Source organism: Phasianus colchicus, chromosome 4 (genome assembly GCF_987193195.1).
Source record: "Phasianus colchicus chromosome 4, bPhaCol1.hap1.1, whole genome shotgun sequence".
Lineage (NCBI taxonomy): Eukaryota > Metazoa > Chordata > Aves > Galliformes > Phasianidae > Phasianus > Phasianus colchicus.
Window position 1 is genome coordinate 59,825,663 of NC_143439.1, and position 25,284 is coordinate 59,850,946.

A 25,284-nucleotide genomic window follows, 5' to 3' on the forward strand; every position below is an offset into this window, starting at 1 on the left:
TTCATGCTTAGTATCTTATGAAATCCATCTGTAGTTATTTAGGGATTTCAGCGTTCTTCAGATTAACTCCCATATGGTTTGTAACGATTCTGCAGATACAGATCCTCATCTGAATCTGCAGAAGGGTGAATTCTTTTTACAGTCGAGTTATTGGTAGTTGGAAGGATTATTACATCTGAAAAAAGTAAATAATGTGGAGAACTGAGCTCAGAAAACACTCCTAGAACTTTCTAGATAATAAAATTGCCTTTCAAATACAGTATTTTCTCTCTTGTTAGAACGTCTGATACTTGCTTAATAGCTTATATATTGTGTGGTCTCCTACTTTCAGAATAGCATATGGATGAGTACCATCTGCTCCTTACAGCTAGAATCAGCTGTTACTATAAACTGCATTTTTTATTTGTTTCAATTTTCTGTACTCAAGTTTTCAGCTTACAGATGTTTTCTAGGCATATTGCTTAGCAGTGAAACAATAATGCTAACAGCAGGTACGTTCAGGCACATGAGAGATTTGGTATTTCATCATTTTTATCAGAAGATGATTAACAGAAGGCAATCTTTCATGTATTTACTCAAAAATTAAAGGGGTTCTTGTGTTCAAAATAGACTATCTATGATCTGAAAGAGAAAAAAAAAACTCTTCAAAAGTTGCTTAGTTCTATAAATTAGGGAACTGTGCTTTTTCAGACATTTGGTTAATTATACACAAGTGAAGGCACTTGATTAAAGAGAAGAATATTGCTTTCCAGTATTATTTTTGGTTTTGTGGACAAAATTGGTAAATAGTTTTATAGTTTTCACCTCAAAATGTGGAAGCTTCATGGAAATGTTTTTCTTGGCCATGCATCTGACCTGCCAGAAATATATGTTTCGTTTAAGGAAGTGTCATCCAATAAAGAGTAAACAGAGAGGGACTGATCATAGGATCATAGAATCCTTAGAGTTGGAAGGGACCTCTGATGGCCACCTAATCCAGCTCCTCTACAATGAACAGGGACACCATAGCTAGATCAGATTGTCCAGGGCCTGATACAGCCTCACCTTGAAAGTCTCCAGCGATGGGGCATCAACCACATTGCTAGGCAACCTGCTCCAGTGCCTGACCACCTTCACTGTAACAGATTTTTTCCTTATATCCAACCTAAATCTATGAATCCTAAGTCAATAACAAGTAAAAACAAATTAAAAAAATTAAAAACATAATTCAAAGAAATTTAATCAGAGTATGTATTCAAAGCATTCATGCCTTTGTTCAGGTTCAGTGTCATGAACAAATGCACTGATTAGAGATATTTTGACTGAGTAAATAATATGCAACTTGTTGGAAATTTAGTTTGTGATAGATTGGCTTAGGTATGCGCAAAGCATCTTCCTTCTTTGACCTTGTGTTCGAGTGATTAAGGAAATGAAAACACTAAAACCAGTTATCCTTGTGTTCTCAATTAACAGCTGCATCTTCACAGATACAGAATTAACATGTTGAACTATGCCTGCAGAATCTGTGTAACTTTCAGAAGAACCACACTAAAATCTGACTCAAACAGGAGAAGAGTAGGTTCTTCTTATTTGTATCTGTTTTGGTGAATTCCCAATCCACCCACTGTGCCGTTGCAACAGTTGTTGTGCAAGAAAATGATTTTTTATTTTGCTGGGTGAATTGAAAAATATGTATATGGTTGTGCAGGCAGGGGGAATTTGAGGTAATTTTCTATAATGCTAAAAATTGAGCCCTTTTACCTGCTAGTCAAGTAGTTAAAAAAAAAAAGTCAAGAAACCCTACAAAACAACCCCCAAAAAACAACAACAAATGGAGTGTCCCAAGATACGTCCAATTCAGAGACAGTTTCCTGCAGAGGTGTAGCACCACCTGTCAGGGAGGTTGTCAGGTATGCTGGGGTAAGGATGTTTCACTGCTTGTTTTTGATGCTGTTTCAGTATGTATAAAATGCTTAAATATTCATTCTCTGAAGCAGAGAATGACTCTCGTGCCATGTGTCAGGAGATTCACCCCAGATGGTGGGACATGTGGTGAAAAAGAAAACCAACAGATTAATTGAGGGGTTACAGCAATGCTGGCGTGGACTTCCAGGCAACTTTCCCAATAGAAATAAGCATAACAAACTATAAGAACTTTGGCGTTAAGCATTTCTATGCACCTTTGTATGAAGAGATTTATTGATTTTTTTTTTTCTTTACAATACGATTTTAAGTGTGGCATCCTCCTTTCCAGTTTTGAGAAATGGAGGAGGCAATGCTGCACTGAGATGTTGGTCTTAAGACCCATCTTTAAAAACTAAAGAGAAGAGTGGGAGGTGGATTGTTTAAAAATATTGCTAGCTCTGATGCAATCCTTCCTTTATAACATTCTTTCAGAAACTGAAGCAGTATCGGCTCTTTCATATCAAACCTTTGCAAATTCAGTGATACTGGAGGCATAGTAAACTGAACCACTGGATTTATTTTAACCTTTGGTAATAGGTTAAAATAGGTAATAAATAACCCAAGGCAGTATTGTTGCAGTAAGACCTGTAAAGAGGTGTTTGTGTTGTTCTTCCTTTGACATCCTGCTCACGGGGAAGTTAGCCACCTGTTTGCAGTAATATCTTTTCTTCCTTGGGACATTCCTCAAGAGTTTCTTAAAGTGTTCTGAAAAGAAAAAAATCAACTTTTATTACTACAAGCACTAGGGGAAGGTTCCTATATCTGAACAGGCTTTTTTATATCCATTGCTCAAGCTATCTTTGTGCAGGAAATTTATGTTGATTTGGTAGCCCTTCAAGTATACTGATATGGTTGAAGTCTCACTTCATCATCTTCATTTCCTGTAACAGATGATGCATTAAGTGTAGGCAGTTAGAGTGAAAAAGAGACTTAGAAACAAGGAGCAGATTTAAGGAGACCTGAAAATATCCATAAGAATGATATCTCTAAGTGTCGCGTGGAAAGCTTCTCTGTAACTGATCCTGTTTTATATGTAAGTCATTTGAAAGGCAGTATTATATTAACACACTATATGCATGTTTTTTTAATGTCTTTTCCTAGACGCATCTAATGCATCGTATTGCTACGTATAATCTCTCTGTATTGCAATGTGAAAAATACTGTAGTGTCAAGTGTGACATCATCATTGTTATGATGAAGGCTTAGAGAAGACTGTTAGAATACAACAGTGCTCATTCAGCAGCTTGCATAGGAAGGCTGCAAAGAAGGGTTGCTATCAAGATGAAGTAGAGTTTTACAAGAAAAGATGCAGAGTATCTTCTTAATGCCAACAAAAGAGAAGGTTGAGAGTATGTTTTCTGTTCCTAAATACACGTTAAAAAGGGAGAATAACACTGAGAAGAGAGAACAAGTTGACAGCAAATGTTGCTGCAGAAAATAACAACAAATTGCAAGCCTAGGTGCTAGGTAGCCTGGAATGAATTTAGAGTCAAAATTGGAAGTCATCTCCTAATAACTGGAGTTCAGTTCCGTATTAGCTTCTCAGTGGAAACAGTGAAAGGAGAAACTAAGCAAACAACTCTTATAAATTTATAAAAGGACTGTATGAAATACTGCCTGAAAGAGCTGAGGATGGGATCTGAACCAGATTCAGTCTAACTCTGTGCTCCCTTATGTCCAAGTTCTCTGTTCTCCCTTTGTCTCCAAGTGAGACGCTAGATCTAAAGATTTTGTACAACCTTTGCTTCCATTTGTCAAAAAGCTCGTGTGCCTGAAAAGACAAACATATTCTTAGAGAGGATTTCTAGCTGTCATTACATGTAGCATGAAGCCCATGATTTAAATTTCACTTAGAACAATAGTACATCTGACTTTATTATTTTATATTGTGTAGCACCTCAAAAGTGTTTATCTGGTCATAAATTGTTTAACTATTTCTGCGGGTGAGTAACACTCCCCTTGAGAAGAAATCCTGAGCTTGGTTATATGTGTGTAAGGTTGAATTTAGCATGAATAGGATCAGAAGTGAATCAGGGTCAGTTTGCATCTATTTCTACTTTCAAAACTAGTTTCTATTCAGTATGAATAAGGATGGCAAAATCATATCAGCAGTATGTTTCCAGGCACAAACTCATCACAGAAAATGGAAATAAAAGTCACTCTTTGATGGAATTAAAAAATAAAAATAAAAAAAAAAATTATGGTTGTGAGATGTTCCAATTGTTGCTTTTAATACTGATTGCATTTTAGGCATGGATAAGAAACCATTAGCCATTTCATAAAAATATTTCATTTAATTTTTGTCTCTGTTTTGAGGGTTTTGTCTTATAACTGAGTTTTATAATATATACTTGTCATGGTTTATTGAATGCGAGTAGTCTTTCCTAACAGCTGAATATGGATAATATGGATAGAGTGGAACCATGGTAATAGTATATTCAGCATATGTTAAACTGACATTACAGAGTAAACAAAAGAGAACTTGGAGGAAATAAATGCTGTGCCCTGAGGTATATCAAAGACATTTTCGTATTTAAAGTTTAAAACAGTCTGTGCTCTTATTCTGAATGCCAGCATACAGCTGTAATGACAGCAGAGCAGTTGTGATGGAAGGGTCACTGTGAGAGCCATGAGGTTTGTTCAGTCTGAAATGTCATCAGAAAAGAAAGAAAATCTCAGATGTGAAATACAAAGAAAGGTGTGATAGCATGCATGTAGACATAAAAGTACTGAAATAAACTGCAGTGTCATTATTATCACCTGAAATAGGCATTTACTGAAGCTCTGTGTGATTTCTCTAGCTTCTCCACTTAGAGTGGGATGTGAGACCTTCTAATGCTCATGGCATCCCACAGAGCCGTTCTTTCAGTACAGTTCAGGAAAGTGTTTGGAGTTTGCTCAAGTGGAAAAACGTTCTTTTTTACTAGAAAAATAAAAATACACTGTGTTAAAAAGAAGCAAATAAATCAGTGCTGTTGTATGTAATTAAAAAATGGTAGATTTGAAAGTTTAGGTTAATTTTCAAAGGATCTTTTACTCTGTAACTATAAGCCTTTGCAGTCATTCCAGCAGGTAAGCATCCTTTGATAAAGTTGAATAGTTCCTGTATCAGATACACAGAAACAACCTTTAGTTTTCCTGGTTATTTAAGTTTTTGTTTGTTAACAGTCATAAGGCCTTTGGAGTCACAACAGTAGATTTTAAATGCTTCCCTAAGAGAAGCTAAATTTTCCAAACATGAGTTGCAATTGCATTCAGGGATAACTCATCTCTGACCCAGAGATATATAAGTATAGTGTAATACGTACTTAAATTGTCTCAGTTGAAGATTTTCTGAGGGATCTCTGGTCCCATCCCCTGCCCTGTTGTGCCTCTCCATTGCAGCAGACAGCCATCCATCCAACACAAGTTGCCCTATGGGTGCCATTTCAGCCACCCAGCTGCCAGCAATCAGAGCCTGCCATAGTAATGCAGAGTGCCATTTCTTTAATTTATGTGGGCTGCAAAACACAGCAACAGGAGATCTGATTTACCAATCCTTTTCCATTTAGCAATGGAAAAAGCTACTACCTACACTTGAGGAAGGAGAATTTTCAACTACTGCTACTAAATCAAGGGGATAAAAGAATGAGAAGTAGAAGGGCTTCACATAATAACTTGTCTTTTCGTTGCCTTTCAGCAGACAGAATTTTTGAGCTGTTAAGGAAAAAATATAACAGAATTGCTTTCAACATGGTTGCATCACCACTGAATTTTGGAGAGGGTAAAATTACATGTCCCTTGATTATATTAAAGACAGTGTCTTTCAACACATGTTTGGGATATTTGTTTGGCTTGAATACTTCTTTCTATAGAGATCAGTGTAAAGTATGCACTTTTTGACAGTTCTATTACATAAGTAATTTAAATCTTTACAATTAGTGGAAGTTCTGAAGTAAAATGCTCCTCTAGTATTCTTAAGGTAACTATCTGTTGGAATTGCTGAAGATGACGCATGGAGTTCTTAGCAGCAGGCAAACTTATTAACTTCCTCCCTTTAACAATAGATTTTAAAATTATTTTAATTGAAGCCTTCAAAAAACGAACACTTTGACACTTGAGAGCACTCCTTTTACCTGAACTAGCAGGTTTGCTTGAATGATAGCTAATTACAAGCTGATGGCTCACAACTCCAAATCTTAAGAAGTTTACTGCTGAAAAAATGTATCCATGTGCTCTAAGGCTTCATAAAAAAAAAGTAATTTATTCAAATGTTGCATAAGTAATTTATGTACATGATTCAGATTAGTGGGGAGTAGAAATGGAAAGCCTAGTAAAAATATTGAAGGCTTTAAAATTCACGATTTATAAGCCGTCTAGGTATATAATCAAAAAGCCTTTTTCTTCTGTGAATTAGTATAAAATATTTATATTTACAAAAGTGAAAACTAATAAATATGTAGAACAGCAGATGTAGAACTAATAAATTAGAACTAGTAAATGCAAGACAATAAAAATATTTCATTTTCCTTGTGAGTAGGTGCAATGCACACAAAAGGAAAATACTTAGTTCATTTCATCTACCTTCTGCTAAGCTCCATGGCCAACATTTAAATGCAAATGTTCACTAGTTTTGTATAACAATGAGAAGCTGCTCTACGGATCGGACAGTGGGTCTTAATAGCCAGACCAAAATACTGAAGGTTACAGCAGTGGGAAGTTTTCAGGGGAAAAAATAGTTCAGAAGGTCAAATGCATGATCAAGAATTATATCAAACATAGCTTGATAGTGTGTATATGAAAAAGCAAGCAGTTTTTTCTTTGGAATCTCCAGATGCTATCTATCTTTCCTGCATCGGAAACTCCACTTTTGTGGGGAACATTCAGTTGTGATGAAAACAGCTATCCTGGCTTTGACAACTGGGAGGTGTTTCCTGTCCAGTCACTAAACTGTCTGCTAAGTATCTGTCAAAGCTAGCACTAACTGTGCTGCATTATTCATCCCCTTGCTTCCCCCGTAAGGGGAATTCATGCCTAAGGAAAGGAAACTTTTAGTTCTGCTGATGTTCTTCCATTCTGTTGAAAAAAATAAATCATACTCTGACGTATGTATACAACTAAATGTTGGGGCTCATGTGAACACATAAGCTGCTACACAGTGCTAGACCACAGCCTTATGCGCATTGCTGCCTTCTAATGCCAGCTGCAGATGCTTCAAGGGAAACATGAGAATAGGTCTCTTCTTTCTCCAGAATGCATCCAACACAGCTTCTAGCAATCTGCTTGTTGGCAGTTTTCTTGGGGACAAGGCTGAACCTGAATCCACATCTTTAGGATCCAGACACTGATTTGCTTTGTAGGGCTTAACTCAACTTGTTAAGCATAAGAAGGTTATTATTTACCCTGGATACAAAAAGTATAGATATTATTGATAAGGCTTCAGCAGTACAAAGAAGTGTGTGAACACTTATCACATGTCTTAAAGACACATTATTTATACCTCAGTTGTTTTATCACACCTGGAACTATCTTGACTTTTTTTTTTTTTTTTTTCATTTATTTGGTCTTATCCAGCAATCCAAGTGGTACAGCAGTTGAGATGGCCCTTGTAGCTCTGCTGTTCACCTGTTTAAGGTGTATTACCACTAACATTAAGATCATAAAGCTGTAGTCAACTGCTGCGTAATTTCAAAAGTAGAGATTGAAATGTTCTAGGGCTATTAGGCTTGGACTAGCAATGTGAGGCACTGACTGGAAAAGATGAAGGTTGGTTTTGTTTGACCATTTAAGTTTTGTCCGGATCTTTTCAGCTTTTAAGACTCTCTTCTTTCTGAATGATTCCACTTCATCAGACATTTAAATCTCTTACTGCAACAAAACTGTTACTGTCATTTTTCGAGTTGGTACTTGTAAAGAAAAGACATCTTTAGGCTCTATTTATTTGACTTTCTGTATGGTTGAAAACAGATATTGATATTTGCTACTGGGCACAGTAACTGCACGTCTGCTACTCTTCATAAACTTTCTACAGTCAGAAACAGTAGCAGCTGTAGCAACAGCTGAATTATTGAATTGGTGGTGTTTGAGACACCACATCCTAAAGACTTCAAAATTTCCCAGAAAACATAAACAGTGAAAACAGTCTGTTACTCATCTTAAACAGCAGGGACAAGTAGACACTCTTCTGCCCCAACTTCTCTGATTATGTACAGCATTCTAACTCTTGAGATCCTTCAGTAGGAACACAGCTTTACAATGACATAATTGTGTATTGCCATTATGATTAATCTGTTTGTTAAAACATTTCATGAGAAAAGCCTGACATGCCATACTGAGTTTTTGAGTTTGTTTTTGCTTGCGCAGGTTCATGACAAGCAGCATTTTGTGCTAATTGGCCATTATCTTGAATTCATCACAGATAAATCATACCTGATGTCTTTTTTTTTTTTTTTTTTTTTTTTTTTTTTCCCAGTAGATTATTACAGAAGCCAAAAGCCTGAACTTGATAGGGCTTTTGTCTTTTTTGTCCTATATCTAGAACTGATCACACTTACAAGTCTTTATTTCAGGCATTTCCTTGATACTGCTGTCCCTACAGTGAATGAAAACGTAACAGACGGTTCTCTACATTTATTAAAGTAAAAACTCCTTTTCTAAAGATCATTAAAAAAAATAATAATAAATTTATATTAACAGAAGTAATTTTAATCAGGATCTGATTATCATTTTAATGATACTGAGAATAATTATAGAATGAATAATATCATAAAGACTCTTAGTCATAGCTCAATAAAGAATTTTTTTCTTCATGTGCAAACAGAAGAATAGGAAGTCAGGCTATAATTAAGATTCTGATATGATAAATGTATCTGAAAATACAACAGATGTTTAAAAGACTATTTACAGGCAGCTAAAAGTTGAGTGTATTTTTGAATTGTATTTTTTTTAGTAGTTATGGTGAAGAAAAAAGAAGTATTGCTAGTACTGCAGTAGAAATGTAATGTCGATCTTCATTTTCCAAGTGTTTCATGATAAATACTGCAGTTCTAGGCTTTCACATCATGAAAAAATAACACAAGAAAACCAATATATATGTGCAAAAATGACCCTAAGCAAAATGAAAATGTTAGCAAAACACCAAAAAAATTATGCATTTTTGGATTTGTGCATCAGTTGGCAGAATGGTTCATGTCTGAACTGCCAGTTCTATTACAATAAAAAAGCAAAGATTGGCTCTACAGAAACAAGAAACAAACAAACAAAAAATACCCAACAACTACTGCTTAATAGAAATTAAGATCAAGAAGACTATATGATCATCTAGCCTGTTTTCATGTGTATTACCACTCACTACATTTCATTCAGTCTCTAAAACTTTTCCAGTAGAACAGGAACATCAATTTGTTAAAAAAGCCCAAGACCAAACGAACAACAAATAATTGATATGAAAGAGGTATCTTCAGATAATGCTAAAATATAAACCCACAAAAGGAGCAGGAAAAATGCATTTGCAAATCTGCAAAAAGCAAAATGCAGAAGTTAAGTTTTGGTGCTGTGACAAAGCTGGACTGGGTGGTCTGTGCTAAAAAGGGGTGATAAAATTGACTGACTAATGAGGAAGATGACCACGGAAGTGGTATTTGGACTTATGAAGTTGAATGCAGTGGTAAGGCACACCAGGTAGAAATAACTAAGGATAATGCAGGACGACCTGCATGTAACTGAAACATTTATGAATGAACTAATAATAATAGAGGACATTTTGTGCTGGAAGAGCAAGCAGACTCAGAGGTGAATGTTAGGCTAAAATGAGGTAGAGTTCAGTGTAAAAAACTGCATTCTGCTCTTGGTTTTCAGGTCTAGGTTTCATTAAAAAGATCATACTGTTAAAACTGACTGAGTTCAGAGTATCTGGGAAATAGGGAAAAGGAAAAGCTATGACAAATTAGTACTTGGGCTTCCAAGAGCAGAGCTGCATTTAAAAGAAGATATAACTCAAGTAAAGGAAACTGTCTTAAAAAGACTGAACTTACTGGGGCTCTTCAATTATGTAGTATGCTTTTTGCCTTCATTAAACAATTTTTCAGATAAAAATGATTCAGTCAGTAAATGGGTGCTTACAAAATTTGCTTAAGAACGGTGCCTTACAGAACTAAAAAATTAAGAGAAAGTGCATTAATTATTATTCAAGAGGGGGAGAACTTCACTGAAGAAGAAGAAATTATCAAATGGTTCAGATAAGGGAATACTTAGGTCATTTGCACTGAAAAATTATATGGAACATCTACTTTAAAAATAATTATCAAACTGAACGTAGAAGAAATATTATGTCTTTTCTGTTTGTCAGTGGCCTTACTGCTGTTTGTCATACATGTTAGTGTCAATAATTGAAATCTGAGATTTTTTTTAAACCAATGATGTTGCAGCAGAGTATATTAGTATGTTCTCGTGTTGTACTGGGTTGCTTTGCTACTTAAATTGCTGTAAAGTGTTGCGGTTTACCTTGCATCAGCAAAGACCCAAATGCCTCCAGGACTGATTTTCTATAGGCTGTTGGAATAGCAAATTTATAGATGCTAAACCAAATGTTAGTTATTAAATGCAAAAGCCTTTTCCAACAGCATTATATTAAAAGCAAGAATGTTAATAACTGTGAGGTACTTGTTACTACATTATTAGTTTTGCCAGATTCTGTATTTTTTATGTTTTCTAATTTGATTCTATGGTTTGCACTGCTGGTTTGTCTTAGACTGATGAAGCTTTAAACATCCTTTGTTCAAGTGGCCTTTAATCCAAAGCAGAAGAGCTCCAGCTCTTCAGATGGTACAAATCAATGTTGTTAACCAACTATGTTGTTTTGTACAATCCAAGTCCCTGTTTTCCTTAACTCTGTAATAGATCAACAGTTCTCCTGTGGAGAGCTGGGGACATTTAAGAGCAACTGTAGCATGAAGCTGTGAGTCAGCCCACCCCTATCACACATTCTGCTCCCAGTTCTCTAATCAGGGTTAGCTAGCAATACAGTTGTCCTGTCTGAAAATGTAACACCGTTATTGGAAAGGAGGGGCATATTGTTCCACCAAGTAGAATGTGCAATTTAAAATAATCTGGCAGCTACACAGAATCTCTGTAAAAATCAATATGTCCTATCTATAGGCTCACAGAGACAGAAAGCACTTTTGCTGGTTGTGCTGGGTGCCTCACCAGCAGATCTCCTGTAGTATATTTTTCAGGTGCATCTGCTTGTTTGGGTTTTTGTTTTTTTGGCAGCTAAGGCTTTGGTACAGGCTAACATCCTTTTGCTGTCTCTCTGAAGAATATTGGGTTTCTTTACCAGCAGCTTTCCTCCAGGAGCTTTGTCTCACTTCCATTGCCTCTCCCCCTCAGCTGTCCTCCAGAATTGTCTTCTTACAGTTGAACTGCACACACTGAAGCCTGTCATTGAGTTATTATTCTGTTTTCCAGCCCTATTAGGTTGTATCAGTCCTTGCCTTGTGGTCAAAAGCTGTTTGGCTCGATCTGATCTAGAGCAACACAGACATCTTTTAGCAAAACAGAACATTGTTGCAAAGTGCTTGCCTGCTCTGTCAAAACATCTCATCTTGAAGACTCTTTCTCTCATAGCACAGGACTGGAAGATCTGGCAGATCTTGCACTAATCAGGCTTTCCAGGATTTCCAAGCCCTCCTATTGGGAAGGCATTCAGCTGCCTCTTGAGTTGTGAAGCTGGAAACCCCACAGTTTTTGTGGAGCTGCCAGCTGGGGCTGAACTTGGAGTTCCTGTCTCTTCCCTGCCTTGTAGGATGCCATTTCCATTGCCTCTAGAGGCAGTTTACCAATCTAATAAGTCTCCCTGTCCTGTACTATGCAGTTATTCTCTCAACAGTCTTATTTCATAAATCATGATATAACTAGGACCAACTGCCAGTTAGGTACTGCATAGAAACAAAATTAGGATCTCTGTATTTCCTTCAATTTTCACATTTTCTGCATTTAGACTTTTGTGCTGAAACAAGTAACTTTTGCTAACCAGTATTTTTTTGTAACTGCTTACTGAACAAACAGTCAATATGTGCATTTAATATTTTGAAAGGAAAACATATTGATACTCATGCAAATCTAAATATGTATTTGAAAATCTCTAGCTTGTACAGCAAGAATATTATTTCTGTTCTATCTAACAATTTCATACATAAAAGTCTATTCGGTTGAGACTCTGGATGTTTGCCATCAAGTGGCATTGAATCTATGTGTAACTGCACTAATTATGGAAGAAAATGAATAAAATGCACAGATATAAATGTTTTGGTGCACATCAAATTCTGTCATATAGGCTTAGTCTAGTTTCTTTAAGCAGATCCTTGGTATACAAGGCCTGCAATAGCAATTTCCAATAGAAGTACCATGTTAACAGGTGGAACAATCTTTAGTAGCACTGTAATATGTCAAGACCTTCTTCCATTATGTTCACTGTAATGCTGAAAACAGGAATGTATTAGAAATGAATTGCTGTAAGTATAGTGGTCAATGCATTACCTCTCTAAGTTAATGTTCAGAACCTATTTTGCTAAAGTATTCTTACAGGAAATCATAATATATGTTTTCATTTTTTTGATCAGTGCTAAAATAAAGCTGTTCCACTTAAAAATGCTTGGAAATTCTCCTAATGGAAACACTATTTCCAGATTCATCACCCATGAGGAAGAATACCAGTTAGCTTCATGGTGAAGCCGTTTTACCCAAATTTAAGCTTATAAGGCTGCAAAACTCATGACAAAAATGTTTAAAGTCTATTTCAAAAAGACAGTGGATTGGTTAGGCTGCTTTTGGCTCTGGTTTCCAAGCAACCATTGAACAGCAGCCAGCACAGACCAATTAATTCATTGCGTACCTTACACTGAAACTAACTGTAAGGAGCAGTTAGTAAGATGCCATATTGTTATGATGACTCAACCACTCAAAAAACAGTGTGGAAAATCCTGAGATTCTGTAAAGATAGAGAATGAGGATCAAACCTGCATCAGAGACAGTAGTGACATAATCTACAAAATGGCTTGACCAGTTCACAGCATACTGCAGCTTTCTTCCAAGTCATGCACTTGAATTTTTTTCTCAAAGAGGCCAAGTTAAGGAGAAAAGAGATCTTTGAGTACCTCTGCACCTTGAAATGGCTGGTGATGGGTGGATGCCTGGGGTTATGAATTTAGCTGATTTCAGCTTCCTTCACTGTTAGCATCTTAAGGATTTACATTTTTCCTTCAGCTTATCCTAATTTCTCTATTCATTTCACTCCATTAAGGGATGAAATAGTTCTTGGTAGGCTTCCATATCCCCTGCTCTAGGTCCCAATAAGGTCAAGTTTCTGCTCTTCCTGGCGTGTAGCAATATACAGCTACGATCTACTTTCATCCACCTTTTCATTTGTCTTTAGGCCTGTCCTGTTTTTCAGTTAATTCACCAATTACTTTTCAGGCTCCTTGATTGTTTCATACATTTCTCTTAAGTCATCCTTCTGTATAAACTGTCTTTCTCTGTTTTGTGATGCTGTGGAAATTCTTGTCTATGCCATGAGAAAGTCTGAGGATTTGCTTTGCCTGAGGGTTGTGCACCTTTCCTCTTTCTATGCTAGACATTTGAGAGCTCCGAGGAACCGCTAAATTAATTTTTTTTAGACTTTTCAATATGCTATTTTTACCATCACAAGATTAATTGATTAATTTTCAAATTAGATTGAAGAGCTTTTGTGATAAGTAGGACTAATAATAAACTGTAATGATGATTAATATGTATCTACATACTGCTATCTGAATTTCAAAGAACCTTTTTTTACTAACAATGCTTATGCATTTTTATTTCCACAACATTTATTCTTTCTGATATATTTCTGTCCTGAACTTTTTTTTTTTTTCATTTTTGCCTCTGGCTTTTTTCCTCTCTTGTACAATGTGTATTTTCTCAAATGGATCTAGAACAGCATTTTTATTATACTGACAAGAACAGTAACACCTCTGTAGACTGTCCTACAGCAAAGGCATGACAGACTAAATGATCATAGATAAATAGCTTTCATGGTTTCTATGTATCCAGTCATTCAGTTCTTCTCTGTGAGAGGCAGGTGCCCTGGCAAACCACTGCCTCATGTGACATTTGAGACCTAAAACAGATACTGGAAGGATAGATGTGATTGTTATTTTGCCTGCCACAGTATAGGATTTGAACCCCAATCCCAAGAACATGACAAAATAGGCACTGTAAACCACAGAGGACTGATAGATAATCATTACCTGAATTTCAGTGAGTTATGCCTATTTGGCTGGTCTACACAGTTGAAATACTATTGGCAGTGATCACTTTTTTGGTCGAAGAATTTGGATACTATTTGTGACTTGTGGAAAGACTTTAAAATGGGGCACGGATGACCCAAACACTTAGTATTTCTGTTTTCTATGTATAAAATAGGAATAAATATTTTTTTACTCTGTACTTTTTTAGGTGTAATTTATACTGACAGTCTTTGGGACAGAAAGTTGAGTTTGCTACAGTTGTAAATATGTTCTCACAAAAAGTCATACTAGTTGATAATGGAGCGCTGCCTACTACTTCATAATCTAGCCTTCTTCTGCATCACTTTGCCTTCCTTTTATGCACATGATCATGGTCTCTGAGTATGAAAGATCTGAAATGGAGGAATATCTGACAATGTTTCAACTGCATATCCTGTTCTGTATTTACAAGTCACTATCTCATACTTGATAGAGCAGATTCTAGTGCACATGTTTATGTGCAGTGGCTCTGAGCACAAGGGGCTGCATGACAATGCATCACCATACAGCACTTACATGTGTTCACAGCTGTCCTTTTGAAGAGAATATGTGGTCTGCATCAAAGAGTAAAACAAAATATAAGCACACAGATGAAACAAAAACATGTAAGGGAAAGACCCAGTGTGTGTACAAATATTTATATATTGTTTTCTATATGTTTTCACTTTAATTAGTGTGTATTTTGGAAAAAGGATTGTCATAGGGGTTTTTGAGAGAAAATGTGTCCTGATCAACCCAATTTTCCTGAAATTAACCTGATTTTGATTGTTCATATTAGCTTGTTAAAATGCCTAAAACAGAGAAAGGAATTACATAAGGGATGAGTAGTGGATCTTAGGGGACAGATTCTTTAGCAGGGTCTGTGGTGACAGAACAGGGGAAATGGTTTCAAACTCTAAGAGGGGAGATTTAGGTTAGATATAAGGAAAAGGTATTTTACAATGAGGATGGTGAGGCACTGGAGCAGGTTGCCCAGAGGTGTGGTTGATGCCCCGTCCCTAGAGACTCTCAAGGTGAGGCTGTGTCAGGCCCTGGGTGATCTGATCTAGCTGTGATGTCCCTGTTCATTGCAGAGGAGTTGAATTACACTGTCTTCGGAGATCCCTTCCAACTCTAAGGATTCTATGATCTTACCTAATAAGCTAAGTGGTAATGCAGAAAATGAGGCATAATAACAAAGGCAGACATGAGGTTCTTGAGTTAGGAATTGGTAGCAACAGATTACTGAAAACACGACTAATGTCATGAGATTAACTTTTTTCCAAACTGCTACAAAATGATCCTGCAAGCAAATGTGTCTAATTAACTGAAATAAGTATCCAATCAGCACTACAATTCATGTTTTATTCTATGAAAACAGAAGATATTTCTATAGAAATATCCTACTGAAAATGAAAGAAGTCAAAGAAAGATTGGGACTTTCAGCACTAGACAGCCGTTCCCCGAGGGTTATTGTCAGGCCAACGGCATGCCAGTGCTGTACAAAATAGCCCACTGCCTAAGTGGAAGGAAATGCAAGTGACAAACTTGGTATTCAGCAGAGCTTGGTATTATGGAGGTCAGGGTCCTTGGGTGATGGGAGGAATAGACCTTGCCAGAAGTGCCAACTAGTAAGGGAATGTGTTAAATAAACATCAACGAAAAATGTGCTTACAGAGCAGCAAATGTTTTGCTTTTTTATTACTGAAATTAAGTGGGCAATAACTATCCAAAAATACTATTTAATCTCTTCAGAGCCATCTTTCTAGTTTTTAATGCCTAAAAGTATTTTGGAATATTTCTCAAATTTCAGAATTTCAAGCATTTTAGTAGAAATGGTGATTCTTATTTTAATAACTAGCTCATCATGTGGCACTCTGGAAGTTGTGTGAATTCTCTGTTTCCTGTCACTAAGATGTAGTGGCATTAAACAGCAAAATGTCACATTCCTCTAAAATATGGTTTTGATAAATCATATTGTCCGCTCAGAAATGCTTGCTGCTGAAATGTGCAACACAGAGTGTGTTTGCCTCTGTTATTAAAGAAGCTGTTGGCAGAGGACGTTTACTAAAACCATCAATTTCTTGCACCCTTTTCCAGGTGGGATCCCGTTTGTCCTCACAGGAGAGTTTTTCCAGCAGTCTCAGAGGCCGGCCGCATTCATGGTAGCTGGGACAGTCAACTGGCTCTCCAACTTTGCAGTCGGACTGCTCTTCCCTTTCATTCAGGTACTCAACATGCTTGATCCTTGTTGCGCTATAGTTGTTACGCTGTTAGTAATTTTCTGGTAATAGTAAATGTCTTTTCATTGAAGTGAATGAAATTTCTACTATGCTTATGATGCATTTTAATTGTGCTACCCATATCTCATCCGAATGTCTCAGGAAAAATTGTCCTGTGAAAAAATTAATAGCAGTGTAGCAGTGAACAACCCTAAATGGCAAATTACCAACAGGAGTGCTATAGCAGTGCAATCTGATGTGATGGCTGTGTCCATAAGTCACACCGTTCTTGTCATCTGCAGCCATAATGACATCCATCTTCAGGTTTATCCTATGCTTTGAGAATTCTTATTTGGTGAATAAAGAGTCTAACTGGTGAATAAATACAAAGTAGGTGTTACTCCTGTTTGTGACTTCTTAAAACTGAAAATTATATGATGCATTGTTATATGCAGTACTGTGCACCAGTATTTGCACATACTGTAAAATTATATCTTACTCTAAGCCTGTATAAGTTAACTATCATTTGAGAGTGAAACTGCTTTAATTAAGTAGTTCTGTTGGAAATTATCTGTCTGAAAGAATTTATGGGAGAACTTGAAAGAATTATAAAATCTGACCCTTGATCTACATTTGACACAATTTAAAATTTCTTGTAAAAGGAAAATGGCTTTAATCATTTTGATGACTTGGATCACCTTCAAAAGTTAACATGAGTATAAATGCTGTCATCCTTCCAAACTGTGCTACTGTTAACATTAACTTCAATTCCACTGCTCTGAGCTGTAAGTGTTAAGGTTTGTTTTAACGCCTAGTGAAATCTGTGAGTGTTCCCCACTATTTTTTTTAGCTTAGACAAAGGACTTGCTGGTTCAGACTTTTCAGGTGTGATATTCAAAAGCAGGTAGAGTTGTCATTAATTTCCCACTGCGGTCATTGGAACATCTACCAACTTCAGCAGAGAAACAATTAGACAAATCCAATGTGTTTTTGAAAACTTCACCTTAGTCATCAGCATCAGCATGAATTTACTCAGCTCAGGATTCTCCCTGTAATGTAACCTTTTTGTTCTGCTAACCCCCTCAATAGGTCTCCTATTTAAAAAGGTCCTATTTAAAAAGTAAATACAAATATAAAAGCAAACTGCATTTTCTATTTCTTTCACATGCACATTAATGCTTTGTGAGTGTTTTAGTGTGCATCCATATGAAGTTTGCTATTGCCTTGAGAAATCTATGATTTTGCATCGTAAAAAAATCCCTTTATGTGTTTACAGTATTACCAGTTTAGTTTTAATGAAGAAAATTATGTTTCCATATTACAGAGATTTTGGCTTTTAAAAAGTAATTTTAAAAAAGCACCTAAAGATGTTCACATCTTTACATATCTGTGTTCCTGGCTTTCCATGATTTTATTGACGTTGAAGCCTTCTTAAGAGGAAGTGTCTCATTAATTCTACACAGCAAGTAGCTCAGAAGGCTCTCTTCAACTTTTTTTTTTTTTCTTTTTGCTGTTTTACATCAGTAGCTGCTGCTGCAGTTTATGGTGGCAGAATCCCAAATCCAAAGCAGTGAGCTGGCAGCAGCAATTGCTCCTTCTCTGCAAATAATGAGGGAATCGTAGGAATAACATAATGATGCTTTGAGTTGCATAATCTTGAAAAATGGAAAGAATTAGAAGAGAAAACAGGAAACATGTCGATTATGTGAAAGAAAGCAAACTAAAATGATTCCAGCTGGAAAAAAATGTGAGATAGGAAAGGCTGACTGTGAATGACAGAAGACGGAGAAAAGATTGGTTATTTTCTTTATGTCAAAAGGATCAGAAGGTGTTAAACTTCTCTGACTTATCAGAGGAAACCCTATGAATTTCATAACAACTTGAAAATTTGAGGGATCTCTAACCTGAAGGCCTTCAAGGTTATATTAGTCATCCTTCTGCAAGCTTATTGCTGCTTAATATATTCTCTCTTTTATGGATAATAAAAGGAAACAGATCATTTTCCCTGTGGCAGTAGTGATTCATTGCAAAAACAAAAACAAAAACCACCAACAAACCTGACCAGAGGAACTCGTGCGTTCTTTTTTGTCTTAAACTACCAGCATTCAAACTGACTGATTGACTTTTGCATCTCTAATTGCACTGGTGTGTGTTTTGTGTTTGCAATTCTGAATTATCACTGAAGGTTTGATTTAGCTTTCAAATTTATCAGTTAGTTATACAGTGATAAATATAAAATTGCATCTATTTCTGTATTAAATTTAACTGGTTTCACCCTCCACCTATCAGATGCTTTGTTGCAAATTGTTTAATCTTCTGCTGAACAGAAGAGAGTGAAGGTTTTGATAGGTATTTATCTGTTGACTGAAAAGCACAAGTGAATGTATTTCAGGTGTTGTCATTTCTGTAAATTATTCACGAGCCATAAGGAGCTCATCCTTCTGTGTGATATTTATTCCAGTCCTTGAGTTAATGAAGAACTTCTTAAACAGAGGAGTGATGGATAGCTAAATAATGTAATACAAACATGCTTGCCCATGAGCCTCCTGCTCTCTTTCTCATAGGCACATCTATAAACAGAAACTATTTCCCAGACTCTCAAATGAATAAAACCCAAATCTTGTACACACACAAGTAGATACAGGCACACACCTATTAATGACACCAAACTCAAAGTTATTACTTGTGGGCATTTTTTGGCATCACCTCTCTGCAGTTCTATTTTACGCTGCTGGATAGAAAATCTGAGACCTTTCCTGACTTCTCTGGAGACTTTTGTTCAGGAATATGTTGTAAAGAGTGAGTGATAGCTGGTAGGAATAGCTATGGTAAGGAGGTCTGGATAGTGAAGGGCAGGGCAACATAGTAAATAAGAAATATGAGTGCTTATGTGGGTGGAAATAGATGTGATGAGCTGAAGCTAGCAGATGGGACAACAAACTACAGCAGAAGAAAAATGCTTGAAAAGCTCTGGGAGTGTTCAGCAAGCGTTCAGCTGTTACTCTTCAGAAAGGATTGCAGTAGCAGCCTTCTGTACCAAGATAGGTCAGCAGGACATTAAATCACATGTTATCTAGGGAGAGGTTGTTTTTCTAAAGCACTGTAAAAATACAAAGAGTTACTAAAAATTAGCAGTTAATTTCAGGACATGACAACTGACTATGCTCTTTTCATAATATTCGGATGCATTTTTATTTCATTTTTCTGTTTCTTCTCTTAGAATGTTATGGGGCATTTAAAGACTACATGGGAAAGCAATATCCTGCTGCAGAAGTTTTCTGTCATAATAATTCCCCATTCTAGAAGAAAGACTGCAAAGTCTCTTTTTTAAGGCCGTGGTGTATATGGAGTGCATATTGAAAAATACTCATTAAAATATCTCTGTGTATTTTATTGAAATTGGAATTTTTCAATGGATATACTAATTTACACTGTAGAATACACTTTCCTTTCCTAGTAACACAGTGGAAACAGAAGTAAGCCAGAGAGGAATGAAAGAAAACAGTCATTTTTATCTGCAATGAATGTACTTGAAATTTCCTACTTGATTCTGTTAATATGCCATGCTAACTGCTTAAAGGACTAAAGATAAGGAGATGGGGGAAGAGGAGTTACCAGGGATCACAGAGGAGTATTCAGATGTGCTTACAGGTCCACTATGTGCAAAGCTGATTGCTCCTCCGTTGTGTTTGGCTTTTGCCTGTGGTACTGTGGGGCTTGTGCCTACAGCAAGGAAAGTTAGAGTTTGAAATCTTTAGAAATGCTGGAGAAGCAACTGATGGAGGTCTTCAAATCTCTTCACATGGTTGTACTAGGGAATACTGTAGATCCCTGTCTAGATGACAAAGAAGAACTTTGTTGCTGCTGCAGCTGCCTAGAAAAAAGAAAGAGAACTTGATTGGGATTTATTTACCATCTTTCCATCTTTTCCATCCTTCCAGGCCTATGTACAGTCCTTGAGGACTGCAGTGATTTTTCCCCTTTTACTTCTGCCCCAAGATAAGCTTGCATTATCTCAAAATAGATAACGTTTCTCATTCTCTTGCAGTATTTTTGCAGCAAGTCTGTGGCAATACTTCTACAAGCTGCATGGTGTTCTGCAGCCATGAGCAACAGCACAGAATATCTCATTTTTGCAGGGATTAATAAATATCAGTGTGCAGTTTGAGTGTTTTGTCTGGTTATAAAAAGCATTGTTTTTACAAAGTCATAATATTTGTATTTATCTACCATTATGTACTTTCTTGTGCTGTTTCTTTGTAACTGTAGATTGAGGCATATTGATAAGCAAATATATATGGCGTTGTAAATCCGAGAGATGAACACTAAGACCTTATCAAAGGTTTGCATATAAGTCTTAAGTTATAGTTGAGTTGAGGTTGGAGAAATAAACAACTGTCAGATATTGTCAGAAACAACCTCTGCAGCTCCTTTCTGGCTCATTGGCAATGGAATGGGCTGTGCTTTTTTACTGTGGATAAGTCACTAGGTGTGGGGCAGGCTTCAATAATAAATGAGAAACTGATTATCTTGTGTAGGGAGGTCAGGACTGGTGCTCCAGATGCTGACACTAAAAGGCAGAGGTAACTATTGAGGTGACAGGAGAGTAAAGCAAATAGCTGTGTGAAAGGTCATATTCCTGAAATAGTGAATGTTTTTACTAGCTGGCTTTTTAAGCATGGGTCTCAAAGACAGTTCTGTTTAAATTTTCATATGTATTCTTCATATGTAAGCTTTTAACTTATTATATTAGAAAAGAGAGATCTGAAAGAGGCAAAGTACAAATTATCACTAGCTTGAGACTGAGTAAACTTCATCTTTATTTTATTTTTGCATTGAATACAGTGTCTTGAAAAAATATCATGGTTTGATCCATGATCCAGATGGGGCACAGTGTAATATGGAGTAATGCTGTCACACAGCTTGTTCAAATTGCTTACTGCTGTGATACAAAGACCCATGACTGTGTTTATTTTCCCCCTTTCAGAAGCTAATTTATTTCCCTTAGTGAAGTAATACTGGTGAGTTCTTACTGGAGGCTCTTCTGAACTTCTGCTCTTTTTCTTCCTTATTTTTACACTTGAGATTTCTATTCATTTATTTAGAAAGATTTTCCTAACTGTGTAATAATTTATATTGACTTTTTCTGTTAAGAAGTACAAAATTTCAATAACAAATGTATGCACAGATAAGTCTATATGCAGGTTCTCTCTGTCAAGTTATTTTAAGCTATTTTATATCTGACATGCAAGCTACAGTATATGTATCCATGGGGAAGTGGCTGAAGTATCCCTCAAAGACAAGAAAATGAAATGTAGGCTATCAGGAGGTTAATGAGAAAAAAAATGCTCTTAATTAGAAGCAAGCTGCTGCAAGTATAGAATACAAAGATCTGTTATCTTTATGAGGAGGTAATAAACATATGAGAGTTTGGAATGAAACTGAAGTATGTGACTTTGAAAATTGCTCTATTTTTTACTTAATGAAATACATTTCATGTAGGAGCTCTGTCATTCTTCACTGTCCTGCACCTTCAGTGGAACTTTAAATTATGTCTGAATCTCAAGGACAAGGGGTAAAAGACACAAATTCTCTCATCCATTTCCTTTCATTCAAAAATGAATTTGAACAAGAGCAAGTAAAGCCAAACATCCACATGAATAACTGTTTTGCTGACGACTTTTTTAGTAAGGCATCAAACCATTATTATTTGGTATCATTACCTCAAATATCCAATTTGACTGCTACTGACTCTTCATGGTAACCACCAAATGCAAGCATCCATTGCATCCACGTGCAGTGACATTTCAAGTTGGGAATTTAGAGACTGGGAAGGTAAAGGGATTAATTTGCCTTCCACTTAAAGTTTTGATGGTACTGAAGGAATCTCTCCTGCTTTTTTCAGCCTTGCAATTGAACTTTTAGGGCAGATAATGTGTGTGTTTTCTTGGATTGCCCCCAGTCCACTATACTGAAAATTATTTTGTGATTGACTTCACTATTATGAAATGCAAAAGCAAATAAGAAAGCAAAAGTGGAGAACAGGAGGTCCCTATGTAAGACTCAGCAGCAATTGATGGAGAAATCAGGCAGAGTTCATAAATAAAAACTCAAATGGAAATTGAGATACACATTTGTTTGTTTCTGGATTATGTTTCCAAGATTAGTGAAAGCGTATAAAGGTAATTCAGTTGGAAGGAATCACATTGGTATCATATTTGGAAAGAAAATCTGATATTTGCTGGGAGTCAGAACTTCTGTTTTAAAAATGTTTGTTTGGTAAACTTGCTAAATCTGATTCAGAATTTGTTCATTTGTGCATTTCTTTTCTGTATATGCTCAGGAATATAAATTTTCCAAATTTCATTGTAGCAGTTGTGCCTAGAAATTGATTTTTACCATAAAGTGAGTTAAATCAGTAAATTGCTATTTATTGCCTGAGGAGCAAATCTGGGGGAGTTTCTGTTAGGTTGCTTGTTGGTTTGTTTGTTTTGTGAATTCTAGAGATCTTACAATTTTAATTCTAGGATTTCCATTTGTTTGTGTTTAATTTTTAGCTTGGGGGGAAAAAAAAAAAAAAAAAAGTGTTCTTTAGCATTATGTTTAAAGAGAGATTGCGGAGAGATTGTTTAAGGAGAGACTGGGCCTATACGTTTTGCATAATGCCAATAGCAGCCCTATACAATCTGAGAATATGTTAAACTTTATGTTTAAAAAGATGTTGCTGTGCTGCACTGCCTTATTCAGACACCTCAATTACAGAGCTACAAGCCACTGTCTGAGTCAGGTTTGATTTGCTGTGTTGGGGATCTGATTTGGCAGAATTGTTTAAGTGCTTTGACGTTAACTCCTTTTTGTGGTAATCAAATGCATGTCTTAAATGAATAGTTTCCTGATTTCCCACTTTTCAGAGAATACAGAGCCTTGATCAGCTGCAGAAATATAAAGAGGATAAAAAAATGAGTAATTCAAGATTCAAGTGGCAGGACATTTATAGAAACATGGAGTTTTAAATAGCTCCTTAGAAAGCCAATATGAAAATGGAAGGTGATAAGTTTAAAAGTTTGTTCTTAACTTTAAAATATCCTGGGCATCCTTGAAAAATTCACTCTAAGTCTACTTTGAAGAAGATTTAGTAGCCTACTGACTAACTAGGAATACCCAAGGTGCTCTCTTGAAGAGATGGCAGCAAAAATCTGGTCTGCTATTCTCATACCCTCTGCTGGGAGCCCAGAAAGGCAGACTTCCATAACCCACAGAAATCATGGTCCTTCAAGGACATTTGTGTATCTGACCTCGACTCTGAATGAATAACTATGAGCCTCTCAAGAGATGGGGCCCTGGTTATTCAGGAAACCCCTTGAAATATTTAGCAGCTTTGAACATCCGTTGTTCATGCAAGAGGATACACTGAAGAAACAATGGAAAACAGATGGAAATACAAGCTTCTATTCCATGTAATTAGTGAAATAATGTTCAAAAGTATAGGAAAATATTTAACTTTTCAAATTTTATTATGTGTGTTATCATTAGTCTTATGTCATTAAGAATGCACATATCAGTAGGGGATCTTGAGACCACACCCAATGGGCTAAGTGCACAGAATTGCAGAGTATCTGTACTTCACATGGCCCCAAAGGCTTTAATTGAAATTCTTCCTCAGTTTTTTCATTCCCACTCCAGCCCAACAGACCTCCCTCTCAGACTGAGTGTGCAGTAACTCAGTGCTCACATTCTTCCCAGCGCACTACCCTACCTTCAGCATCTCTTGACAGGAACATCAGATATACTCATCCACTCATTGATTCCTCCCTCTGGCACCAATCAATTCAGAATACATCAGAAAAAGATAAAAATGAATTACAAATCTAGGCTGAGCTGTATCCCTTTCATACCCCATTAAAGGTTTCTTTTGAGTTAGGATTCAAGATTTGATATTTACCTTCTGCTTTATTCTGCACTTCTGTCCTAATTCCTTTATCAGTGTGCAGTGCAGATAGAAGATTTCATGCTTATAATGGGTAATGTAATTTATATTCTTCTGTTGCAGACACGGATTCAGAAGATATTAGCTGAACTCTGAGTTACAAAGGCTTATGAACGTTTGTCTTTTCTCTGTGTGTAAAATGATAACCTGCTTTAAAGAAATATTATGACTGAACAATAGGTGATGAGAAAAGTTACAATCATTTTGTGATTGCCCTGTGGTGGTCCTCCCCAAGAATTAAGGCTCCATTCCTGCTGAACATGAGAAGTGCAAAGTAATGGTCTCTTCCTGCAGAACTCATTTGCAGGATTTATAAGAAAGAATACTTTTTATCTTGTTCTCTGTGAAATTTCATCTGGAGGCCCTTGGGGGCTATATCTAAAAGAAATGCAGAAATTAAGGATAGCAAGTTTATTACCAGTAATTGTAAACATATTATGTAAAATAATTGCAAATAAATCGTGCAGTCATGACAATATTCAGTGCAGTTAGAAAAGGTTTCAGTTAGCACAAATCAAAGAAGTTAATAAACACTAATTCAAATAATGGTCAGCAAAGAAATAATCAGGAGTGACAAAGCTGGGAGAAACCTGTGGCAGCATTACCAAGATGCACAGTGAACTGGTGGTCAGGCTAAGTAAAACTGGGCATTAATGGTTTGTTTGCATCAAGGAGAAAGTCTAGTTCAATGAACATCTTAAAATGGGAAAAACATAATTCTAGATTGGAACTGTACCATTGCAGTGAACAGTAATTACACATGCAGAGAAGCCAGATGCAAAATTTGGATTTTTTTAACATGACAGAATGATTTATGAGGCACTGTGAAGTTATTTTTTCCTGTCTACTA

At 36.3% G+C, this 25,284-nt stretch overlaps 1 protein-coding gene across 1 annotated transcript in view; it reads left to right on the plus strand.

The window, feature by feature from the left end:
* The window catches only part of SLC2A9 (solute carrier family 2 member 9), an 85,579-nt gene that overhangs the window by 55,388 nt on the left and 4,907 nt on the right, over window positions 1-25,284 (plus strand). Inside the window, exon 11 of the mRNA XM_031588379.2 lies at window positions 16,326-16,453. Within this exon, the coding sequence (XP_031444239.1) occupies window positions 16,326-16,453 (128 nt within the window). The remainder of the gene's footprint in view (window positions 1-16,325; window positions 16,454-25,284) is intronic.